Source organism: Thamnophis sirtalis, unplaced genomic scaffold (assembly GCF_051295495.1).
Source record: "Thamnophis sirtalis isolate CommonGarterSnake01/CBP01778 unplaced genomic scaffold, rThaSir2_p1.2 scaffold_2, whole genome shotgun sequence".
NCBI lineage: Eukaryota > Metazoa > Chordata > Lepidosauria > Squamata > Natricidae > Thamnophis > Thamnophis sirtalis.
In genome coordinates, this window is record NW_028261382.1 from 150868964 (window position 1) to 150896027 (window position 27064).

At 36.2% G+C, this 27064-nt stretch overlaps 2 protein-coding genes across 3 annotated transcripts in view; one reads left to right on the forward strand and one right to left on the reverse strand.

Annotated features, from left to right (window-relative positions):
• The first annotated feature begins 29 nt into the window (after positions 1 to 29).
• USP14 (ubiquitin specific peptidase 14) lies at positions 30 to 20664 on the forward strand. Its single transcript, XM_087707207.1, has 16 exons — positions 30 to 164; positions 2874 to 3019; positions 3313 to 3345; positions 3953 to 4057; positions 5399 to 5502; positions 8381 to 8439; positions 10246 to 10376; positions 10687 to 10767; positions 12318 to 12409; positions 12780 to 12894; positions 13848 to 13913; positions 14968 to 15060; positions 15663 to 15791; positions 16282 to 16342; positions 18672 to 18779; positions 19013 to 20664. The coding sequence occupies exons 1-16, from the start codon at positions 149 to 151 to the stop codon at positions 19162 to 19164; spliced, it is 1491 nt and encodes a 496-aa protein (XP_087563333.1). The 5' UTR covers positions 30 to 148; the 3' UTR covers positions 19165 to 20664.
• Positions 20665 to 22051: 1387 nt separating this feature from the next.
• THOC1 (THO complex subunit 1) overlaps positions 22052 to 27064 on the reverse strand; it is a 34822-nt gene continuing 29809 nt past the window's right edge. The window contains exons 19-20 of one of the 2 annotated variants that reach the window (XM_087707206.1): positions 25398 to 25476; positions 22052 to 23582 (exon numbers count right to left, since the gene is read on the reverse strand). In XM_087707206.1, coding sequence (XP_087563332.1) covers positions 23287 to 23582; positions 25398 to 25476 — 375 coding nt within the window. In that variant the 3' untranslated portion in view covers positions 22052 to 23286. The remainder of the gene's footprint in view (positions 23583 to 25397; positions 25477 to 27064) is intronic. The other variant, XM_087707205.1, reaches the window with a different exon arrangement.

The following is a 27064-nucleotide window of genomic DNA, read 5'->3' on the forward strand; positions in this document are numbered from 1 at the left end:
CCGCGCTTGCAGCGTCATCCTGAGGGGCCGGTTTGAATAAGACCCCGAGGGAGGGAGGAGGGAGGGAGAGAGGAAAGTGTCGCGCTGCTATAGCTCCGTCTTGGGTCTTGAGCTCGCTCGTTCCCCTTGCTTGCTTAGCCCGCCAGCCATGCCGCTTTTCACAGGTGAGTCTGGCCAGCCGCCTCTCGCGAATGCGGGACTCGCTCGTCCTCGCCTTCCCGCCTCCTGAGGGCCTAGCTCGGCTTCTCCCCTCTCCGGCCTCCGAAGCTGGAGGGTCTTGCGCTTTCCTGCCCTTCGCTGAGGCAGGGACCCGCGGCGGTGGGTGGGGAGGGAACGAGTCCGCCGACCGGATCCCTCCTCTCTTGAGCTTTGCCGAAGGAAGGCCGGGGTAGACGGCGTGCTTTCGTGCCGCCCTGTCAAGGAAGGGTTGCTTTGATGGGGAAAGGTGGGAAACATCGACGGGGAAGGAAAGGGCGAGGAGAAAACAAGGCTGCCCGAGGCGTGGTTGGTGGTGTGTGTGAAAGAGTTCACTCTCTGCAATCTCAACCATCGCCCCGGCCTGCGTTTTCCTGGGTGATTTTGAAGAGGAATAGCACTCGGTCATATTACAGCCTGGGTTTTCTTTGGAGAAAACCTGCAAAACTTGAACAGAGTAATTATTTTTTCACGCTTACAGTTATGAGTGCATTTGAAGATTAGCAGGGGTCAAATAGGGAAATTGATCTAATGTAAGTTATATCGCAGTGAAAAAACCTAAGTGCTTCTGTCATTCAACTGTCTCAGGGACTTGTGGTTCTCATGTAATAATATATTTGTGCTTTGGTCTTGTAAAAGGTAAAGATGAATTTCTATAATAAAAATAGTAATGATGCTGTCATTGAGACCTAATGCATTTGTTGTTCCCAAACTACAGGTATTCCTCAACTTATAAGCATTTGTTAAGTGACCATTTGAAGCTACAGCGGCATTGAAAAAAGTGATTTATGACCATTATTCACACTTAGCACCATTGCAGCTTCCCCATGGTCATGTGATCAAAATTCAGATGCTTGGTTGCTGATTCATATTTATGATGATTGCATTTGAGACCTTTTGACAAAAATCAAGGCTGAAGCCAGATTCACAACAAACATATTACTCACTTTTAACAACTCTAGAGATTCACTTAATAACTGTGGCAAGAAAGGTCATAAGATGGAGTAAACTCACTTAACAGCTGTTTTGTTTAGCAACAAATTCTGGGCTCAATTGTGGTTGTAAGTTGAAGACTTGTAGATTCCAATCCACTAACTTTTATTTTACCAAGTAGTATGTTACCAGGCATAATAAACATCATAGTCTCCCAGACAAGGAAAAATGTAAAATGAGGGAAGGCTTGTTTAGAAAATTAATACTGTGTATACCCTGCAATGAATTCTTCTACCTATAGGAAAGGCAAGCAGTCATATTTCAAAGCAGGTTTAAAAAAAAGAATAGATTGTTCACATAGTGTTGATTTCATTTTCATTTTTTTCATTTTCCCTTTATTTGTATGCCGCCCTTTTCCCTGGGGGGACTCAGGGCGGCTCACAGTTCAAAAAAGGGGCGGGGGGAGGACAAACAATTTTCCAACATGACGACAATACAACATATTAAAAAGAAAACACAACAGTCACACAATTCGAGTGGGGTTAGAATCTTAACCCCAGGCCAGCCGGGACAGCCAGATCTTTAGAGCGGCGCGGAAGGACTGGAGGGTGGTGAGGGTCCGGATCTCCACGGGGAGTTCGTTCCAGAGGGTCGGAGCAGCCACCCAGAAGGCTCTCCTCCGGGTAGTTGCCAGTCTACACTGGCTGGATGATGGAATTCGGAGAAATGCACCCCATACGTTAGGGGCCTAGGGGTCGATCTCTGCCCCCCAACTAACACCGACTGCGACCTGTCCGAGAGGTAAGAGGAGAACCACTGTAAAACAGCGCCTCCTACCCCCACCTCCCGCAGTCGTCGCAGAAGGATACCATGGTTGATGGTATCGAAAGCCGCCGAGAGGTCAAGGAGCACCAGGATGGAGGCATGGCCTCCATCCCTGGCTCTCCAGAGATCATCGGTCAACGCGACCAAAGCGGTTTCTGTGCTGCAGCCAGGTCTGAAGCCTGACTGGAAAGGATCGAGATAACTGGCTTCCTCCAAGGATCGCTGGAGCTGAAAGGCCACCACCTTCTCAACAACCTTCCCCACAAAGGGGAGGTTGGAGACCGGACGATAGTTATTTAAAACAGCTGGATCCAAGGATGGTTTCTTCAGGAGGGGTCTCACCACCGCCGCCTTTAAAGCGGGGGGAAAGACCCCCTCCCGTAGCGAGGTGGTAACAACCGCCTGGATCCAGCCTCGTGTCACCTCTCTGCTGTTTACAACCAGCCAGGAGGGGCACGGGTCCAGCACACATGTGGAGGCTCCTACAGCTCTCATCGCCTTGTCCACATCCTCAGGGGTAACAAGTGATTTCCCACAAAACTGTCACATGAGAAGCATAAAAGAAAGAAAAAGGGAATTGTATTCACTCCATGTTATTTCAACTCCTATAATGTAGGAATAGCATATGATGCATGCTTCTTAGAAATTGGTGTTATCAGTTTTAACAATATGTTGTATGAATGTAAACTTGGTATTTCAGTAAAGACTCTTCTTGTTGTTGCAAGTTGCAGAATATTCATGTGTGTTGATAATGCAGACAGTCAGGAGTATAGCCAAAACTGAGGTATAATTTTTAGGAAAGGCATTCTTAATATACATTTGTATTCATTGTTTATAATTTGTATGTCTAATAATTGCTGCCAAATCAGGAGTTATGTATAACATGTATAATTTTTAATATTAAAATCCTTGTTTTTCAGTTAATGTAAAATGGGGCAAAGAAAAATTCGATGGAGTGGAGCTGAATACAGATGAACCTCCAATGGTATTCAAAGCACAGCTTTTTGCTTTGACTGGAGTTCAGCCTGACAGACAGAAAGTGATGGTGAAAGGTGGAACTTTAAAGGTAGAGTTGGATAATATTTTATCACATACTTGCTATTGTATTTTTTACACATTTAATGTATTGTGGCAATAATGAACATATCAGCATAAATTTATAATCTTATATAATTTATGAATTAAATATAATATAAAATTATTTTTGTAATTTTCTGATGAATTTTTGGCCCTTGCTATGAGATCTACAGTAATTACCTTTGATGATTTCTTCTTTAGCTGTTGTGTATTTGTTGAATCTGTTGAGTCATCTTACTATTATTGGGAAAAGTTTACATTTATTTTCTTTTTTTCAAATAGGATGATGATTGGGGTAATATCAAAATAAAAAGTGTAAGTATTACATGATCGCATTAGATATATGGTTTGGATGTTTTCTATGCATAACAGCTTCACAGAGCAGGGTTTTACCTCTTCTCTATGGCCTCAATTGAGAATGATTCAAAGTATGATGTGATTGGGAATGGGGAACTATAAGAAGAGGATTCAGTTGGCAGATATTGTCTTACTTTTTAAATTCTAAGTCTACAGTTATAAAGAGTTAAACACTGCTTTTAGTACTGTGATATATTTACATATATTTAAGACAATCAAAATTAAAAATGAGAACCCAAATGTGATTGCTGATATTATTTGATTTTTGTAGTAGGGGAACCACTAGAAAAAAGAGGAGTAACTTTTCAGCAAGTTAAGGGTATGGTAAATACTTTGGTTCCTTAAGGATCAGAATGGCATATATTAATATTTTGCACTGTTTTTCAAAAGGTAATAAAATAATCATAATTTAAATTTGTATGTGCCATAATACCCTTTAACATAAAAAAGACTCAAAACTGCTTTTGACCTTTATTTTAAAACTAACTTCTTGAAGGCTAATGTATATGATTATATTTAATTTTTTAGAGCATCTGCTGATAAACTTGTTGCACCTTTTCAATAGGGGATGACCTTATTAATGATGGGCTCCGCTGACGCACTTCCTGAAGAACCAGTAGCCCGGCCTGTCTTTGTTGAAGATATGACAGAAGAACAGTTAGCATCAGCAGTGAGCCTATCTTTTCATTATGTTCACAGTTTTGAATTCGGAGAAATGCATGACCTCAAATTTAATGAGAAGTAATATATTATTCACAATAAAGGTCCACTTTGGGGTATCCAGGTGGATGACACCGGTGCTGTTTCAACCGTACCCGTTGGAACAGGATCCGGAACCCACCACTGCTACTCAGTGAGCAGATAGCAGCTGCAGCTAGAAATCCCTTCCCAATCTCCAGTTGATGTGCTAGTTGTACATTTTCCTGGGTAGACCCTACAGCCTCTTAATCCTGGTTACTTCACAGCTTATTGCTGCACCACTCTCCAGCAATGAGGGTAGCCACGATGTTGCCTCTGTATATCCATCTAACTCCTCTGCTTTGTGAGCTTCATCAGTTGCCAGTTTCCTTTCAAGTGCGATTGAAGGTGTCAGTCATTTCTTATAAAGCCTACATAGCATTGAGCCTAGTTATTTGTGGGATCAGTTATCTTCCATAGCAGGGGTGTCAAACTGGTGGCCTGCGGGCTGGATGCGTTACATGCAGGCCATGCCTACCCCAGTTCTGCAAAGGTGAAAAATGTCACAATATGTCATGTGATGTCACATAACAGGATCGAATTTGACACCCATGTTCCATAGTATCTGCCTGGTTGATTCTATCCAATGAGGTTCGCACATTCTTTGATTAAACATGCTATTTGTTAGGATTTAAAGTGCCCTTTCTCTCTGCTCCATTGGGGTTGGCTCTCACTCATGGCGTTTAGCAGGGCCAAGCTTTTTGGCTAGGGTAGTTAAAGCCTTCTGAGTTATATATGTATTTTTCATTGTTTTGCTACCTTTTTACTCTATTTTTATTGTTTTTATTGTTACGTGGTTTTATTATTATTTTTGTCATTTTGTGAACTGCCCAGTCACTGGGAGGGATACACAGACACCCATCCAAATTGTCCAGTAATTCTAATACTCTGTTTTGAAATATAACAATTTTAAATTACTAAACAAAAGAATAGCTAGCTAACCAAACATTAAAAATTCTGGAAGAATAAAGTATTATTTCTCTTTTTCAAAAGAGAATTAATATAGGTGGACAGTGAATAGGCAGTTAATTCTGGAAAACATAATCTTTCAGATATTTCTGAATAGTCTGTTGGAGTCAGCTGGCACCCAAATAAATAAAATAACAGTGCAAATGAGATACAGCTAAGGACAGATATCATTGTACAAATGCAGCATTTTTTGAACTGGTACAAATACGTATCTTGTTCAGTAAAGAGATGTCATGCTCAAAAAAAACATTTCTAAAAATACAATATTTAATATAAAGCAAACATTTTAATCTTTCTATGACAGATGGAATTACCGTGTGGATTAACAAATCTTGGGAATACTTGTTATATGAATGCTACAGTTCAGTGTATTCGCTCTGTGCCAGAATTGAAAGAAGCTCTCAAGAGGTAGGTATCATAACTACAAATAAAATGCTCTTAATTTTATTCATTTTTAAAATATGAAATAGTATGAATAGTAGCTAGTAGCATTTTGTATAGGAAAGGAAAGCTAGAATACGTTTAAGTAGTAAAGTTCATTTTAAATTTTAGATTTCTAATGAAAACCTGAAATATATAATTCAAATTTTGTGGTAGAACTATAATAGGAATCCAGTGTGTGTTGAAATCTATTCTGCAAGTGGAATTCAGAGTTCATATTTGCAGCTCATATTTTAAACGTACTATTACTGCAGACTCTAGTATACTGGAAAATGAAGATACTAAAATATTAGCAAAATTAATTTGGCATAGCCTTAAAATGTTTTTTTTTCAAGCTTAATGTTACTTTTTCTGTTAACACTCTGTAAATTCTATAAGAAGTCAAATAGTATTAACTATTCTACATTCTACAAAGCGTCTCTGCGCACGACTCTGGTTAACAATGGCAGCATCTTTGAAATATAGGACTATCAAGGACTATGTATGTAAAGGGAAGATTTTAGAGGTGATCTCACTTGAAAGCATTTTAAATGGATGAAGTGTTTCGTTAAGCAACCTTTTATGAAATAAATTATCCTTGAAGTTTGGGATTTGTATCCAAAAATGCTTCTAAAGAAGCAGAGCATGTTTTTGCTCACACAGTTGGCCTTTCCAGTTCCTACCTTTTCTGTCCTTACATAGCTTCCCCAGACACATTTAGATTGTTTCAGAGGATTCCCTGACTTTTAGGGGAAGTTTTTTAGGAGCTAAAGTGGGCTGCAATGGAAAGTGGGGGGGAATGAATCCCTCTTTTTTGAGTGGAATGTAAATGTAAACTACTGGTTCTTTTATTTCATGTATATTTATAAATTATTCAGAAATATTTTTATGTTTATTTATTTATTTGTATCCCACCTTTATTATTTTTATAAGTAAATCAAGATGGTAATCATATCCAGCACACCTTCCTCTTCCTATTTTGTCCACAATATCCCTGTGAGATCAGTGACTGACCCAAGGTCACCCAGCCAGCTTTACTGGCTGTGGAGGGACTAGAACTCACAGACTTCTGCTTTCTAGCCTAGTGTCTTAATTACTAGACCAAACTGGCTCTTAACATAAAATATATAATAAAATATACATAATAGAAGCCGTTGAATATGTCAACCAACAGTAAAAATGATTTAAAGCTAAATTTTATGAAACTATCAGTAAAATTAAGCGTTGTGTAATCTGGAGAGGGTACTGGCTATTTGGCTGCTAGAGATACTGGAGAAGGCAGTGGAATAAGATAGGATTGGGAAAATGGGTAAGGAATTTTCCTTTCAAAATAGTAGACCTTTTTCTTTAAAATACTACGGTAGTATTGGGACAGTCTAATTAAATAGCTCATCAGGATTATATTGAAACACACTTCTTCAAAATCAAATGGTTAAATATGGAATGCCTACAAGATGCAAAGATGGTATCATTTAGATATATTTAATTAAAAATTATATTTGATTATAAAGGCAGTCTGTAGCTAGTGCAGATGGCCATACAGTATTTCCTTTGGTAAAGAATACAGAAGGTTTATTTCAGTTGCTGGCAATATGAGCAAGATATCGCTATTTCATCCATCTCCACCTAATAGCAATAGCATTAAGACTTATATACTGCTTTACAATGCTTTACAGCCCTCTCTAAGCGGTTTACAGAGTCAGCATATTGCCCCCAACAATTTGGGTCTTCATTTTACCCACCTCGGAAGGATGTAAAGCTGAGGCAACCTTGAGCCTGGTGAGATTTGAATTGCCAAATTACAGGCAGCCATCAGTCAGTAGAAGTAGCCTACAGAACTGCATTCTAACCACTGCGCCACAGTGACTCATGAGCTTTCTATGACATACTTTTGTTGGCTACTGTAGGAATAGAATAGAATAGAATTGTAGGCAGAGGTGGTTTTGGCCTGATCCATACAATTAGCTTGATGTGTTTATTTGATGCGTACAACGTAGTGAGAAGCACACATGACCTATTAGGTGCAACCAGATTTCAGGTCACATATTCCTTCTTTTAGAGGTAGTCCTTGACTTATGACCACAGTTTAGTCCAACATTTTGAGACAGTTTTTAAGTGAGTTTTGCCCCATTTTACGATCTTTCTTGCCACAGTTGCTAAGTGAATCACTGCAGTTGTTCAGTTAGTAACATGGTTGTGAAGTGAATCTGGCTTCCCTATTGACTGCTTGTCAGAAAATCACAATGATCATATGACCCTGGGATACTGCAACTGTCATAAGTACGTACCAGTTGTCAAGTGTCCAAATTTTGTTCATATGACATTGGGGATGGTGTAACGGTCATGTTTGAAAAATGGTCATAACTCACCTTTTTCAATAATGTAACTTTGAACAGTCACTAAATGAAAAGTTGTAAGTGGAGGACTCTATGTACTTTGTGGTAATAAATGAATGGTTGAACTATTAAAAGAATCCTTACATGAAAGCATGATTTACAGTTGATGCAAAAAATTAGGCATACCTGGTCAATTGTATCTTTCGGTGAAACCTTAAAACAGCTAAAACTAATATAATCTCTACATGTTTCAAAGTTAATATATCTTCCTCCAAATTTGAATGTGTGCTTTCTATTTATGTGCAGCTAAAGTACACATTCAGTTATGATGGTAATCAGCCTAACTAAGGCTTCCAAACTCTAAGAATTCAAAATCATCTTGGTTTTGTAGTCACAATTTAACAACGTTCTTGATTGTGATCAAAATCTCACAGATGAATCTCAGTTTCCAGATGAAAGCCGTTTTAACTTTATTTCTATATTGTGTTGAATCTAAGGCCAAACTAACTATATGTTTTAAACATTTTTAGGTATGCTGGTGCCTTAAGAGCTTCAGGGGAAATGGCTTCTGCTCAGTATATTACTGCAGGTTTGTATTTCTAGAGCAAAGCAGAGTTTTCTGATATTTAGCTACCTCAGATAAAATGGCCAGTATGTTGCTCAGAAGATACTTTGTTTTTTTTCCTAGCACAATTTAAAGCATTTGATAGATTTTGAGTTTAATTACCACCTTTTGAATTGTAGCCAAATATTGATCACTGTTAAAAAAATTTCCTTTTGAAATTTGCAGCTTTTTAAAATCCAGAAATACTTGGAACACTGGAAAATGAGTGCTGCTTGTTTACTTTATTGCCTTTGACCAGGATATTAGGATTTATGCCATTTCATTTAAGAAAAAACAAATCAGGAACAGTCAACTATTGAATATGCTGTTATCAGATTTTGGGACGGTATGTTCATTGGCTACTCTGTAGAATTGCTTATGTTTCTCCTTATTAGGCACTCCTCTAGCAAGATCTCTTAAATGGATGCAAAATATTTGATTATTTGGTTTGTTAGGTTAATCTTGCCCAATCTGTTTGTTCATTATTTCAGTGTAACAAAAATGTGCAGGGACACATTGTTTTATCTTTTAAGTTGTTGAAATCTTACTACATTACTAAGCAACATTCAGCACAGCCTTAAAGAACCAGAAGTCAGTTGCATGTACAGAACTTATTATTATACATGATAGGCTGAATGTAATTGCTAACGGGAATATATATACATTTGTTTTATATATATATATATCATGTTGTGGCCTTATGCTAGATTGAATAAGAACTAAGTCAGATGTGTGATTATAATTAACTTTCTATATTAGTTTTACAGTACATGTAGTCCTCGACTTACGACTGGTCACTGAGTAACTAGTTGAAGTTACAGCAAACCTTGAAAACAGACTTACGCCCTGAATTCAAAATTCTGACGTGTCTTCCCTATCCACCCCTGGAAATCATGTGACCATATTTTGACCACTTGGCAATCTAGCAATGTGTGTGCTTTATAACTGCTGTATTCACTTGACCACTGCAAAAAAGATTGTCAAATTGGGCAAGGTCATGTGATGACCTGCTTTATAACCATCACAACATGACCACAATTGCAGGCTCAATTATCGTCGTAAAGTGACGACTATTTGTACATGGTTAGTAGCCTATTAATTGCATTTTGTTCCACTAGAGTCCCACTTTGAAAGTAGATTGATATGACTCACTTTTGTAATGTAGAGTTGAAGCTGCACCTATTATATGCTGTCGTGGCTTAGTCTTAAATGACTTACATGAAGTAAATGTCTAAGATAAGCAGCAACTGTTCAAATTTGCAATGATACCGAATAAGAAGGATTTATAATGATCCTTGGAGTTCTGGTCATTGCAACATTCCTGCTGTCATATGATCATGATTTCCGAAGTTCCCTGCCAGCTTTCCATGAGGAAAGTCATTGGGAAAGCCAGCAGGAATTTGAAAGTTGCAATCACTGGAGGTCCGTTCGTAGTGGTTTAATGATCCTCACTTAACAGCAACAACCAGGACTGCTGCAATTAACATTGCTAAGCGACATGGTCATGTGACATACTTTTATGACTGCATTGCTTAACAACAGCAGTTTCTGTCCCAACAGCTGCACTAACCTGTATAAAATTTCTCCATGCAACAATATAGATTGTTTCACTTGCATGATATAATCAATTGTACAGTATTTTTTAAATAGACTGATAGTGCATTTATATATTTAAATAACATTTTGCTACAAAATAATAATTGTATTATGCATTAGATAAAGAGTTTGCATTTGAGGAATATGCTTCATTTCTATGAAATTTATTGTTTTTTGTTTTATTTTATTTTTAAGCTTTAAGAGATTTATTTGATTCTATGGACAAAACTTCCTCCAGTATCCCTCCCATCATTCTTCTCCAGTTTTTACACATGGCCTTTCCTCAGTTTGCAGAGAAAGGAGATCAAGGCCAATATCTTCAACAGGTAGATACTTTTTAATTTCTCTTTTGCAGGCTGCATATTTTATGTAAAAATGTATCTTTTGTTTTACCATTTCCATAAAGGTAATTAATAGCTATATTTTTATTATTCTTTAGCAGCTTCTAGTCCTAGTTGCTGAAGAAAACATTTTAGAATAAACAAAGTAAAAAAGTGTGTCTTGCTTGTTGTTTGTATGCACCTGTGTGCATACAAATGTGTTTGTGTTTTTATATGATGTGCTTATGATACATGCTCAACATATATTTGTCTTAGATTCCCGTGATCTAGTTTTATCTTTTATCGTATTCCGTAGGATGCCAATGAATGCTGGGTACAGATGATGCGAGTACTGCAGCAAAAGTTAGAAGGTATCGAAGGTGATGCAGTAATGGAAGTAAGTCTTTACTGGAAATAATGGAGACTAATTCTGGGCTGCAGCTGAGTTTTATAGTCAATAATATTAATATTAATAATAATATTTAACAACAATAAAAGTTTGATTTGATTGCAGGTAAGATGTTGAAAGTACCTAAATCAGGAGTTAATCTTTTTATTCCATAGACCTTTTTCAGAATCTGTGAAACCTGTAGATCTCTTCTTTGAAAAAATATATTTAAATTAATAAAAGAAAATCCCATCCAGTCTCAACAACCCTCGACTTAACAACCACAACAACTTATTAGGGTCAATAGTTAGTATGCAGTGAGTTGAAATATAGATAATATCAGATTAGCATATAAGCATATCATGAGCCGAGGTGGCGCAGTGGTTAAATGCAGCACTGCAGGCTACTGCTAGATCAGCAGTTCAGCGGTTCAAATCTCACCGGCTCAGGGTTGACTCAGCTTTCCATCCTTCCAAGGTGGGTAAAATGAGGACCCAGATTGTTGGGGGCAATATGCTGACTCTCTGTAAACCGCTTAGAGAGGGCTGAAAGCCCTATGAAGCGGTATATAAGTCTACTGCTATTGCTAGATAAGATTATTCTGGGTATGGGAAAACAATATTGTGAAAAATTCTAAAGAGATCTCTTTAAATTGGGTTAATAGTTAGCCAGATGACGAATCTGGTTCAGTAGAAATAAAAAATTCAATACGAGCCAAAGTAAGTTCCATACACTAAAAGATTTGAATGTTTGGGACGTTTTTGCGTAGAAAGAAGATGAGTAAGGAGGTGAGCAAGACATGTGAAAACATGCTTGCCATGAAAAGAATGGATAAGGAAAAGTTTTTCTTCTCAAAATGCTAGGACTGTTGAGTCATCCATGTGGCAAAAAAATTAAGAACAGGCAAAACAGGCTTATTAATAAAGCATATAATTAATCTGCAGAATTGGTTAACATGAAGCAGACATGCTTGCTTGTTTAAAGGGAAATGGAAAAACACACAAGAGGACAGGTCTGTCAAACGGAATTAGTTTTGAAGATTCAGTATTAGATCCAGGTTAGCACTTGAATGCTTATCGATACCAGCTGCACGGAAACCACAGGGGAAGAGACGTATGGTCATCTCCAGTTTGTTAGAACTGAAACCTGGTCGGCCATTGTGAAAAACAAAATGACACATTAGTTGAGCCGTGGCCTGGTCTAACAAGCTAATCTTTCGTTATGTTCTAACAAGTTGCTGATGGATGCTGCATAGATGCTCTGAAGAAACTTTGTAAATCCAAAATACTGGTTTTATATTGTGCAAGCTATCAATTTGAACCAAATCTGCTTGGAATATCTACCCAAGACTTTTTCTAACCAATTTTGGATTTAGAATGCTTGACATAGAATTGAACAAGATCTATGTTTCCCAGGTTTTGTTCAAAGTAACCCATTCATTTTTTTTCTCTTTGGCCACCTTTAGGTCTATATCTTGTTTTAAAAGTACAACTGTCAGCTTTGTAAGAGTAAATATAAGCAGTTTGTATTGTTGCTTATATATTTGTTTGCTTTTACAGACTGACTCTTCAGTTTCAGAAACGGCAGCAACGGCACCTCCTAAAAAGAAAAGCTTAATTGACCAGTTTTTCAGTATTGAGTTTGAAACTATGTATCCTAAACATTCTGGAATAACAAAGCATGCTCATGATAATGCAATTAGTATGTGTAGGATTTATTTTATATATTTTACTTACTAAAGAGATAATCCTCACTACGAGTGTATTCTGTAATTGGTAGCTAAGTGCTTCTATAAATTATATTTAAAATTGTTTTTAAAAAGTTTATGCCAGCTTATTAAAAAAATCAATAGTTATCTAAAGAACTGGTTGTCACTAAGTAGTAGTGTTGATGTAAGAACTGTTGTTTTGTTGCAGCAATTTAAGCTTTCTGAAAGCAAGATAACTTTTTGCAAATCATTAAGTTCCATGCTTAGTGGTAGTTCAGTACTTTTCATATTTGGTCCTTAATATTTTGTGAAGCATGAAATGCACAGAAGCAGAAGAGGAGGAAGTCACAAAAGGAAGAGAGAATCAACTCCAGCTTAGTTGTTTTATCAATCAAGAAGTTAAATATCTTTTCACGGGTCTTAAATTGGTGAGTTACTGTGGCATCTTTATTCAAGCAGCTTTTGCATCATTGTATTTAAGGGAGTTTATCTTGGTCTACAAAGAAGAAACAGATTTGATCATGAAATTTAAGATTGTTGGACTTTCCTGATATTTCATTTTCTAAGACATGTAACAGTGAACATTCATTTAACATATGTTTCTTTCATTTTTTGAAAACATGAAGTGTTAAAATAAGAATTAAAAATTGAAATGTGGAATAATGTTCTAAATATACTTTCCAATTTCCAGTTGTATGTTTCATATATTTTAGAGAAGTAATATACAGTCTGTCCCAAGACAAAAATGTGCTTTAGAATGTGTTTTCAACTCCTTTTATCAAGGTTGTCTTTTCCTGAAATTACATTGCTGCTGTGAAAGCAGCTACATAATCCTAAGGTAAAAAAAAAAAATAGTACCTGTAAGAACTTACATACAGCTGCCTTTAAATCCAAATTGTTGCCCATTCCATATTCATTTTGTAGTATAGGGAAGAGGAATAGAAAACCTTGCTTACCCAAATGTTACTACACTGTTACTCTCGTTATCCTGGATGATGTGGCCATATTTACTGGATATGGATATGAATTTTGAATCCAACATCCAAATTGCCCATCCCTGCTATATTACTTCTCTCTCCGTGTATATCTTTGTGGAAATACATGTGATAGTTGGCAGCAAAAAGTAATCATAATTTCACTGGATGAATGCATGTTGCATGAGCATAAAAAGCTTTTTGGTTCTATGCTATTGTGTATTCCTTCCCTCATTTCTTGAAAAATGCTTTCAGATTTCAGTAAATTTTGGGCATAGTTTTTTATTTTTATTTCATTTATCACTTAAAGTGCTGCACAGAATTTTAAAAAGGACATATGAAATGTCATGCTTAATTTTGTACATGTACTAATCTTTGTTATCTTTTTAAATATATTTCTCTAATAGCGTCTTCAAGAAGAAATAACTAAATTATCACCAACATTGCAAAGGAATGCCCTTTATTTAAAAACGGTGAGGATACCATTGTAATATCCCTTTATAGTAATGGAACTGTACCTGTGATCTACCATTTTAAGATATATATACATACATACATACATACATACATACATACATTACACACACACACACACACACACCCAAGTAAAGCAAGATTTAAAAGTTATTGAAATAAAAATAGATGTACTTTTGTTATGACATAAAGATTGTCATATGACTTCCCTATTCAAACTTCTTTGTCATAATCAGTTGGCTACCTAGAATCACTTCATGATTGTGGTGGGACACAAATTGATAAATATGTACATATGTAGCAAGTAATGTTTTATAAATAAGATATATCTTTACTGTGTGTGTGCACGCGTGCATTTATGTTATATATATATATATATGTTGTATTTGTGCTGATAAATAAATAAAGGGAGACTAGTATAGATCTATTTCAAGCTATTTAGCTCTCATCAGCTAGCCATACCCTTACTGGGATTTGAACCATATATATATAGTATATAGTATATATATGGTTCAAATCCCAGTAAGGGTATGGCTAGCTGATGAGAGCTAAATAGCTTGAAATAGATCTATACTAGTCTCCCTTTATTTATTTATCAGCACAAATACAACATATATATATATATATATATATATAACATAAATGCTATAGATATATATATGGTTCCCCTGAAAATAAATATATATATCTGTGCACCAGAGGTGGTATTCAGCAGGTTCTGACCAGTTCTGGAGAACCAGTAGCGGAAATTTTGAGTAGTTTGGAGAACTGGTAAATACCACCTCTGACTGGCCCCACCCCCATCTAGTCTCTGCCTACCGAGTCCCAGCTAATCAGGAAGAAATGGGGATTTTGCAGTAACCTTCCCCTGCCATGCCTCCAAGCCACGCCCACAGAACTGGTAGTAAAAAATTTTAAATCTCAACACTACTGTGCATCCCCTGATATCTGTTTTGTCTTTGTGGTAAACATTCTTTTATGCATTTATAGCTCCTGCTTTAAATTGCTGTAGCTTTCCATTTCCACTGATTCTAGTGATTTTTTTTCTTTTAGTCCAAGATAAGTCGTTTGCCTGCATACCTTACTATTCAAATGGTTCGATTTTTTTATAAAGAGAAAGAATCTGTGAATGCCAAAGTTCTCAAAGTAAGTATATTTGATATTAAGCTTTTCACTTGATTGATGTGGTGTAATGCTTTATTTTATACATTTAACAATCAAGGTTTGATATTCAGCTGCAGCGTAATTTAAATTAAAATATGCTGATATACTTCTTTGTACTATGAAAGCAGAATCATCCAAATTGCATTGTATCAGCTTCATGGTTCTTTTGCTAAAGCATTCTAAAGATTATGTAGAATAAAGTGCATAGGATCCTGGAAAATATTACATAATTTGGGTTTTTATTTTTATTTTTTATTTCCTATTTATGGCTATGGAAAAGTAAGCACAGAGCTTATGTTTTACAGTTTAGGAGTCTATATAAATGGGAGTTGAGAAATTCCTGAGAGATAGTGCTAATGGTACAATTCTGAACTTGATGAATTCATGGTCATATAAGAAATAGAGCAGTTTTCTATATTCCTGAGGCATTTAAAATGTTAAATACTGAGCCTTGGTGTACATACTTTGTTTAAAATCTTAGATTATTGCCAGTATTATTTTAAACTGAGTGGAATTAAGATCTAAGACAGCTGATTTGCTTCATATAATTTACATGATCATGAAACTCTTTTAAATTGCTGTAGGATGTTAAATTTCCACTTATGTTGGATGTATATGAACTATGTACACCAGGCCTTCAAGAAAAGATGGTTTCATATCGATCAAAATTCAAGGACCTGGAAGATAAAAAAGTAAACCAGCAACCAAATAATGTAAGTAGCCCATTAACTTTGATTAATCTTTACATTTCATTTAACAATATATGCATTTTCTTTACAAGTAACTCTTAAATCAGGTCTAGTATTATCAAGCTTAAACTTATAACCAAACATCATTAAGAATACTGCTAATCATGTTTTTAATAATAATATTTGTAGTAAAAAGACTGATATGGAATGTGAAGAATTATCGTTGAGGTTTTTTTAAAGAATCCATGGTCTATTGCAGCTGCATTTTCATTTGTCAATTTTCTGAAGTTTATTGGATATATAATTATTATTTTTAATTTAACATTAATTGTTAAACTTAAAGAAACAGGGCAACCACCACCATTACCTGAGCCTTAAAATTTCAGCTTTTCATTTTATGAATCATTTCTGAATAATAACATTGAAATTGTCTTAGAATTTTGCTTATTTTTAATGCCATATTTTATAGTTACAAAATTAACTCAAACCAACATTTTCTGTTTTATTTTTCAAGTCTAGTAAAGGTGATGGCTCACAGAAGGAGATTAAGTATGAACCATTTTCTTTTTCTGAGGGTAAGTAGAAAGACATTTAAGAACAGCGGATATTTTTACTCTGCTTTATCTTAAAAATGGAAAGCAGATACATTATTTGGGAATACCAATTAGTGAATATCTGAAACTATGATTGTATGAGTTGTCTACAACGTACACTGAAAGGATTGTAACAGCCACTATGTAGGGCAGACAGGCGGAAAAGTAACGGAGTAATTCCATGACACACAAACTAATGGACAGTCAGAAGATACTATGAAAACTGCTTAATTTCACAACACATGGACAGATTCAATCAACATTTTAACTAAGAAGCCATGAGCATCCTTGATCAAGCTAAATAATAATAATAAAAAAACACTAGGGAATTTCTGGAAGCTTGATACACCAACAAAGCAGTCATAAATAAACAGAGGTAATTCAGCAAGCTTTTAACTTCAAATTAATTTTGAATCTCAAAAATGACTAATACAAAATGATGGATTAAAATAAATGTACTGATTCTATTTTATAAAAATTCAGTGTTGAATAAAATTATTACATTAATTTTAATCTAGCTTGAAATGTTTATCTTAAATGTTTCAAAGTAATAATAATAATAATCTGTAGTCTGCTGCAGGTGATGGATCTGAAGAAAAAGTTACAAAAGTAGCAATGCTAGTATTTTGCCAATTCTATTCTATGCAGTTGTACAACTTTAAATGCCAAGCACTCTGATTAACTCTGTTATTGTACCTATAGGTGTGATACCTATAAATATCTATTATGGATTTATTTCAATGGCTTCTCTCACCTCTAGTGTCTAAGCAGTGAGATTTTGGGACTGCTTAGAGTTTAAAAAAACTCTAAAAGCATCCAGCAATCTTTTGAAAATTAAATGCACAGGTATGGTATAGGTCAGGGGTTGGCAACCTTAAACACTCAAAGAACCATAAAGGTCCTAAACGGAAGCCCCCCATTCAATTCCGGAGCCGAGTGGAAGTCTCCTCCTAGTGTGGTTTCCTTTTTCCTCTGCTGAACAGAAGTCCAGTTCCCCCACCATAGAGTGTCCTAGTGCAGCATCCTTTCCTCTACCTGTCCTAACCGAAAGCCCTATAAATTGTGGAGCCGACTGGCTACAGGGAAGCACAGCAGAGGGATGAAAGAGCTACATGCGGCTCCAGAGCTGCGGGTTGCTGACCCCTGGTATAGGTGGTACCTGGCTCAATAGTAGTAATTGAGAGAGGGATTTTGGAGTCCTAGTGGACAATCACCTAAACAGGAGCCAGCAGTGTGCTGCAGCCATTACAGTCCTAGCCTGCATTAAGAGAGAGAGAGAATCAAAATCACATGAAGTATTCGTACCGCATTTAAAAGCCTCAGTAAAACCATACCTGGAATGCTGCATCCAGTTTTGGTCACTACATTACAAAAAATTATTGAGACTTTGGAAAAAGTGCAAAGAAGAGCAACTCTTATGATTAATCTGGAGATAACAAACATATGAAGAATGGTTGCAAGAATTGGTTATGGCCATTCTGGAGAAAAGAAAGACTAGGGATGCTTGAGCAGGGGGTTGGACTAGAAAACCTCCAAGGTCCCTTCCAGCTCTCTTCTGATTTATTGATAGAATCAAGATCACGTGAAGGGCTGATAGTATTTTATGATGCCTTGGTAAGGCCACACGTGGCATACTGCATCCAGTTTTGGTCGCCACAATGTAAAAAAGATGTTGCGACTTTAGAAAGTGCAGAGAAGAGCAACAAAGATGATTAGAGGACTGGAGACTAAATCATATAAAAAAATGGGTATGTCTAGTTTAATGAAAAGAAGGACTAGGGGTGACATTATAGCAATGTTCCAATATCTAAGGGGTCACCACAAAAAAAGAGTGGTCAACCAATTCTCCAAAGCACCTGAAGGCAGGAGAAGAAGCAAGGGATGGAAACTAACCAAGGAGAGAAGCAGCCTAGAACTACGGAGAAATTCCCTGACAGAACAATTAATCAGTGGAACAACTTGCCTCCAGAAGTTATGAATGCTTTCAACACTAGACGTTTTTAGGAAGACATTGGACAACCATTTGTTTGAAATGGTGTAGGGCTTCCTGTCTGAGCATAGGAGAGGATTGGACTAGAAGACCTCAGATCCTTTCCAACTGTTATTCTGTATTCTGAAATGGGGATTGGAACATGCAAAGTTGAGAATGCATTTTATTGATGGATAGAAATAATTGTCCCAAATGTATTTTGTGGGATTAATCTGCTTCCCCTTTTCTGATTCTGAAGGTGAGAGTTTCAAAATAAATGAATAACAATATGTAAAGTGTTTACTATTATATCACATTGTACCATCTTTTTTGCCTTCTCAGATATTGGTTCCAGTAATTGTGGTTATTATGAGCTACAGGCAGTGCTAACTCATCAAGGAAGATCTAGTTCTTCTGGACACTATGTATCTTGGGTTAAAAGAAAACAAGGTATTGCTAATCCCTCTTCAATTTCCCCACAACCTTTTACCGTAAGTGGGTTGGGTTGTGAGAGAATGACATGCCCAAGGTCACCCAACAGGCTTTCATGCCCAAGCCACTTTGTGGCTTTCATGCCCACTAGAACTCCATTCTAGGCCAGCACCTTCATTACTATACCATGCTGGTTCTCACATTGTCATTTGAAGTGTTACTTACTATGGGTGTTTTTTTTTATACTACAGATGAATGGATTAAATTCGATGATGACAAAGTCAGCATTGTTACCCCTGAAGATATTTTGAGGTTATCGGGCGGTGGAGACTGGCATATAGCTTATGTTCTACTTTATGGGCCACGCAGAATTGAAGTAATCGAAGATGATTCTGAACAGTAGAGTTCCTATATACATCTGTAAGGTGTGAAATAAATGTCTTAATTCCAGACTCACAGAAACTACAAAATTGGATCACTAAAATACTGTCATTTGGTGCAAAAAGACAGCAAAACATGTTTAAAACTAAGGCCAATAGCAAGCAGCCACTTACTAGGGGTAGGTTGATACATTTGAAAATAATTTTAATACTGTATTGCAAAAGTTGATATTTAAAACAATGTTAACTATTAATGAAATTAAGTGAGTCTCCTGTTTGTCTAATTTTTTAGGAAGATATTTATTGCACACCTATTCATACCTTCGTTAACTCCTGCATGGTTTCTACCAGTTCAGTAGCTGTCAATCCTTTTTATTGTGTCAGAAAGATAAAACTCAGTTGTTGCCTCAACATGTAACTCAGTGCTGCTGCTCATAGCCTGTGGGAAATATGGCTACAATCACGTATTTGTCCAGCCTGATGTGCCAACTCAGTCTGCTCTGTTGCTGGCATTTTTGACTCCAAATAAAAAGTGATCAGTAATGATGGTGCTTCTTACATAAATATGGTGGCATTTATGTTCTATCTGAAACTCGTGTCTGTCTCCTTCCATTCTGGTACCATACTTTCAAATGCATGGTGATCTCGCAATCAATCTAATAGTCGGGAGTTACAGGAATTAGCATCTGAATATTGGACATTAAAATTTTGCCATCTAGGCGAGGAACTGAAGTTGGCCAATAATGATGAGTGATTTATCTAGAGCAGAGGTCACCAACCAGTGGTTTGTGGACCAGTGGTGATCGACGAGAAAATTTTGGTGGTCCGCAAAAAAAATTATTTGCATTTTTTATATTGCACTAAATACTATTTATCTTTTTAAAAAATTCATGTTAGTAGTCCATGAGATTTAAAATTATGAATTTAGTGGTCCCTGAGGTCTGAAGACCCCTGATCTAGAGGAAGATACAGGAATCTTAAAATGTAAAAAACCCAGTATTTTAAAAAGTGTTACATTAAAAATGCCTATTGAACATGAAGGAATATAACTTCAAAGATTTCAGGGGCATTAAGTATATCATTGCTTAATGCTATGAACTGAAGCTAATTTATATTAAATAAACCAAGTAAATGCAAATTTTAGTAAGTTTGAAAAGATAATCCTGTGAAAAACTTCCCTTTCTGTACGGCAAATTAAATAGTTATATTTTTCTTAAAGCAGATTTAGTCTGTTGAGCTGTTCTAGATAAAAGGTTTGAAAGCACATGTCCCTTAAGTCCATACTTCCAATCTTGCTCTGTTCCTATGGGAATTTTTCCAATGCGTAATGTGATTCTTTCCATTTTGTTCCACTGTTATTTCGCTCAGAGGAAAAGCAGAGAGTAAAAGAAATAGAAAGCATTGCAACTGAGCTGAAACCTCTACAAATAAACCTTGTTTATAAGTAATGTTGTCAGCATACCTGTGTTAAACACACCTTTTGGAAATTATAACTGAACTCAAATAAATTAGAAAGTTGTAAAGTTTGGTATATCAGCTAAACTGTTTTCATCCAGATATAGAGAATCTGCAATTTCCAGCTGTATCTTTAAATAATTGTCTCTTTGTAGAACTTTCATAAGCACTTACTAAATGATGTTTTTAAATTGAGCCAATGAAGGAAAGTCACTGAAATGATGTCCTTGCTAAAGATGGCTACAAAAAAAGGGCTGTGCCCAGAAACTGGAGATATTGATTTATATATTAAATCTGGAAAAAAAATTCCTACCCAGTCTAGGCTTGCTGACTTTTTTCTCAAGAAGTGAATCCTAATTCCGGTGACCAGAGTTAGTGACACAAAAGGAAAACTATGTATGAATGGCCTCTTGATCCTTATCACTCTTGGACTGATATTAACAACACACATAATAGGACCTCATATATTGGAAATAATGCAAGAGAGAAAATAGCTATTGCTTACATACAGAAAAACATATGGGCACTAGCACACTTGTGCTACAACCAAATGCAACAAGAACTGTGACAAAGTTTGCCTTATTAAGGCAAGTTTCAACTCCCAGCCCTATTGCTTGGGATTTTTTTTTTACTGGCAAATGAAGCAAATGTTTTAAGGGGTTCAGGATTTCTATTTGAAGACTCTAGAAGCCTTTGAAGAACAGATAGTGATAAAGGTGATGGCATAAGTGGTTTAACAATGTAAATACCATTTTAGACAAGAGGGCTTAGGGGAATTAGATGTTTTCATGACATTTTTTAACTCCTTTAGATAAACCATATTACATAATTTGATAGTAGACAGGAATGTCTTACCTGAAGAAATATAGATTAGAAATATTTTTAATGAATGGAACAAAACTGTAATAGGTAAACTGTCTTGGTTAAGAAAATAGTTGATTAATAAAGTTACTATCTAACTTCACTCTTAACTTCAAAAGCCTTGAAAAGGAGAGAACAATTCATGAGACTGGAAATACAAAAGAAGTGGAGAACAAAGGCAAGCCTCGTGATATGGGAAAAGGCAGACAAAAATGCCATGATTATCCTATCCACACACACAAAAAATATACATCAGGGTTTCTCAACTTCAGCAATTTTAAGATGTGTTGACTGGAATAACCACAATTCTCAGAACCAGCATGCTGGGTTGAGGTTTAGAAATACTGATCTAGATCTTACAATATTGACTGGAAAAAAGGTTCATGAATAGCAAGACGAAAGCTATTAATATGTCCCAAACTTCTGAGGGACAGCATACAGCACGGGTGTCAAAGTCAATCATGTCATGTGACATGAAGTTTTTTGCCTTTGCAGAGCTGGGGTGGGCATGGCCTGCGCGTGACACATCCGACCTATAGGCGCCAGTTTGATAGGCCTGGCATACAATATTGTACCACCTTTTTACCATCTAGATCTAGGGATCAAAACCACCAGCATTTAATTTCTTTAAGATCCAATTACAATGTCATCAAGCAGATATTTATCAAAATAATGGTTCTAAAAGATAGTATAGTACAGTTGCTATCAACAGATAGACAAAGTATCTTATAACCAAAGAAGAGGGCTTTTTGCAGTGTGTTCTTTATACTGAATTTCTTTGCATCAGCATTATCTACTTCAGTAGTTAACCAGGGTAATAGATAGAAGTTATCTTTCCAAAAGTTGAACAAACTGAAATATACAATGAATTAAGTTTATAAAAGAAGCCACAGAATTCTGTGAATTAAGTAGGACGTAATTGGTCCTTCTTCAGCATCCAGATGCTTACATTAGGGTGAAAAGTTGAGTGCTTATTGTTGCAGCTCATTTCACATAAACACAAGGCCAAGCTAGAATATCTAGAAATATTTTTCTCCAACAAAATGCTTTTTAACCAGATTTATCTGAACACACTTGACATAAGTGATAGATTTACTGCTCCTGAATTTCCTGGAGTTCTATCAAGCAACACCACTATTTGCCTAATGGGAGGAATATCTCTGTTCTCTTCAATATGTCACTTTTTCAAACTACAGAACATTAGGATCAGAATCCCAATGTTAACCAATTTACCAATTTACTTTTTCATTTCAAATCAGCATTGTGCCTGATATTTTTAAACAAAACCTGACCCAGAAGGATCAAAACCAAGCATTAGTTGCAGTTCTGCTATCAACATTTGGAGGCACTCCATTATAACACAACATATGAAAATCATAAGATGATGTTGGATAGCCATTTGTCTGAAACGGTATAAGGTTTCCTGCCTAGGCAGGGGGTTGGACTAGAAGACCTTCAAGGTCCCTTCCAACTCTGCTATTGTATTGTAGCCTAACTGTAACGTAGTCCTTGTTGGTTTTCTATATACAAAGCTTGTTAGCAAACAAACAGCAATTCCCTTTGGCAGTTTTTTCAATAAAGAAATTTGAGATTGACCCCTTAAAATACTCTGAGTTATATTAAAGAATTTATAGCACACACACAAATATATTTTTCTACTTTTCCACATCTTCAGGATTTCAAAGGAATGTTTGTTTAGTACTAATTCTTTGCAGAATTTTAGACAATTATGTTATTAAAAGATTTATTGTTCATCAAATTAAACTGCTCTATCAAATATTACATTCAGGAACAATAGCCATTGTTTTAAATAAAAAGCCATTTTCAAATTAGCTACTGTTTTCACTGTCATTGGTTAAGCTTTCAGAAAGGTCATTCAGCCCAGCTTTGTTCAATGCTGTAATCAAATTTTCCACAGTAGCATGGATTCCTTCTTGATCTTGCCAGGTAACAAGCAACTGCTTAGCTCTCATCTTCAGATCTTCACTATCTGATTCAATCTGCCTTATATCAGAGTCTTTCATTTCCAAGTATGGAGCCAGGACTTTCCAATATTCACCAAGTCTATTAGCAAATAATTCTATTTGTTCTCCTGTTACAAGCTTATCCCGTTGAACTTCTGGACCTAAAACAAAAATGAGCAAGATTTAGACAATGCTGTTCAATAACTAGGCAGTAAACTAAGTTGTTCCTTGAAACTGACCATTTTTCATTGGAAGCTGAAGATAAGCTCAATATTATCTGAGCATGATGTAAATGGCAAAGTTTTATTTACATTCTAATGCTTATAAAATGTTTTCTGAAAACTTGCTTAAGAAATATCTGACTTAAATCTACTGCAGGAAAACAAAGATATTAACAATTTGGTTTTTTTAAATTTATCTCATTTAGGAACTGCCCAGCTCTCTCGCAGTATTAATTAAATTAAATTAATTAATTAATACTGCTAAACTATAAATATTTAAAGATAATAAAACAATAATGTATCCAATTTTTAGCAAACACATTGTCAGTAATTTGAAAATAAGTTGTCTGAATGAACACTGAAGACTGATGTTTTCCCCAAATATATAATGTAACAACAAAAAACAGACAAAAAGGGCAGTGGGAATTAGCCCTTGGCTTACTTAGGACTGAATGTGTTAATTTACATTTCATTTCAGAAATAACTAACAAATAAAATTGAACGGTAGTCAGAGAAGTCATTTCTAAAATATATGTTACTGATAAGGGACCTTACTGAAAAACAAACCAATTAACTCTGGTCTATTCAAAAGTGAGAAGGACTGAGATGCAGAAAAATTTCAGTTGGACTAAGCTAGAGAATATGACTATTCAAATTAGTAATAAGAAAATATAGAATGCCAAAATTTAAAAATGCAATAGAGCAAATGTGCAGCTAAGGTACTGAAGAAAATTTGAATAAGGAAACATTAGTGAAACATTAATTATATTTATACACTCACTAAAAACTGAACATAAATTGAATATAAAATAATCAGATGTGAAACAGGGAAGGAAGGACTCATGCAAATGAATTTCAGCAGTAGGAGTATATACGATAAAGATAATAGGTACCCAGTGTCTCAGATTGGGAAAGAGGAAAAAAAGAATTGAAACTTTGGTGGTGTTCCTATGATATTTGCTCTAGGTCATGATGAGCCATAACATTTTATTTTATTACTGATTCCTTAAAATGGAAATTAATTTTCAGAGATGATGCAATTGCTCTTAAAGGAATGCCATTTTAAAAAAGTAATCAAAAGAAGTTACAGGTAGTCCTCGACTTATGATTGTTTGTTTAACCACCACGATGAAAAAAATCATTTTAAGACCAGCCCTCATATTTCGGACCGTCATAGCATCCCCACAGTCACATTATCAAAATTCAGGGGTTGGCAACTGGCATATATTTATGGTGATTGCAACATCCTAGAGTCATGGGATAGCCATTTGTGACTTTCCAGGAGGCTTTTCAAGCAAAACCAATGGGATTAACCATTTTTGCTTAATGATCCCGATTCACTCAACAACAGCAAAAAATGGGTTATAAAATCAAACACAGCTCAATGACTGCATCGCTTAGTGATGGAGGTTCCAGTTCCATCTGTGTTCATAAGTTGAGGGCTATTTCTATATTAAATCTGAAAAGCATTTCATAGAAGAAAGTATTATGAATATTTGAGAATGTGCTGTGGACTATCCAACAGTAATTGCTAGATGAAATGTCAATCAGAGAGGCCATCCTCTAAAGAAACTATAACGTTGTAGCACAGCACGTATCTTTTCTGCTTCGAAGATACATAAATGTGGGATTCTAATTTGACTTGCAATTCAGGGCATAAATAGGAACTTTGTGAGAATGTTCTGTTCACACACTCCTTTTTTCCACCTATGGGTGTCAAAGGAAATAGGGCGAAGCCCAAGAATCCAGCCTTACTTTCATTGTTTTCTTTTAATAAAGCATCGTTATCTTCCTCATCTTCATCCTCGCCTGTTTTAATTTCTTCAGAAGGAGGCTATAATGAGAGAATTGAGTATCATTGTTTGTGTTTGGTCAAAAAATTGTTGCATGGTGGTCCCTTGACCACATGAAAGGAAGTTTTGAAAACATTTGGAAATTATATACCGTACCTTTAGGATTTTTATTTTACAGCCACTAAGACTCTTAGACATTACAAATAAAGAATAGCTGAATAAAAAATAAAAAACAAAGCCCTTTCCAAGCTAGTTTCAATTGCATTCTGAAACTCAGATACAATCTTTATCGTGCAAAATTGTTAGGATGATAGAAATAATCTCTCATTGCAATAAAAACATTTTAAAATATTCCTAAATACTTACAGGTAATACAAATAAATTTGCTACAACTCATTCAAAACTTCATTGTCAAGACTTCCTATTTCTCCCCAACTTTCCCCTTTATACTGGCCAAGTGAATGTCCAAATGACCTTTTCATGAAAGAACAAGAAATGGGGGTGGGGTGACAAACTTTCAGTGAAGTACAATAATCTTAATCTAAAGAAAAAGATAAATAAAACTACTTATTTTGTACTCTTCTGCAGAGCTCTCTATTCACAAACAAAATTTGACAATTGTACCGAAAATGAATGAAATTGTAGGCAACAAACTCTATCACAAAACATGGTCCCAATATCTTGTTACTTCTTTAAGTGTCAGATGAATAGTTGATGAAAAGAGGCATCCAGCACTAAATTTTGGTCATTGATACCATTTGGAATAGGATAGATTTTTTTTTTTTGGGGGGGGGGTAAAGTAGAGGAGAAAAAAATAAAGGGTAAAGGAACTTCCTAAAGCAGTGGTCCCCAACCTTTCTACACCAGAGACCGGTTTCGTGGAAGACAATTTTTCCACAGACTGGGGAGCAGTGACGTGTGGTGAGGTTTATGGCTGGTGAGACACTGACACAGTGGTGGGTTTCAAAAAATTTTACACTTGTAGACTTCAACTCCCAGAATTCCACAGCCAGGCATGCTCAGTTCCGATTTAAAGCGACAGCATTTGTTTTTCTCCTTTGCGAAATAAGTTTCCTTCTTTTTCTTTTTCTTTTTCTTCTCCCTTCCCATCCTTCCTCCCTCTCTCCCTCCCTCCCCCCCCTCAAACAAACACACACACAGAAGTTTGACTGGACTATCTCTCCTACCCCCCCTTCCCTCTCTCACTCAAACAAACTCAAAGCACACACACACACACACACACATACACACAAAGTTTGATTGGAGGGAGTCAGGGAGACCACAGGAGGAGGCAGGAAGCCAGTCAAAGAGCCATACTGGAGCACACGCACTTTCCCCCAGCCCTGGAAGGCTCCAGCCCAGCTTCACTGATTACAGGTTTGAAAAGACAACGTGGCTCTGCCTGCAATCAAACTACACTTGGGGAGGGAGAGCACTTCCCTCCAGCCTTTGCCCAAAGACCTGCACCAGCAGGATGAAGTTTGAATTCCTCTCCCTCTCTCCGATCCACACGTACCTTTTCCAGCTGTTTCAGAGAGGATTTCAACTCTGCTCTTGCCTGTCATCATGAAAAGAAAAAAAATGTAAAAGGAAAAAGGTAAGAGCTGAGGTCAGGCTGAGCTAGTTGCT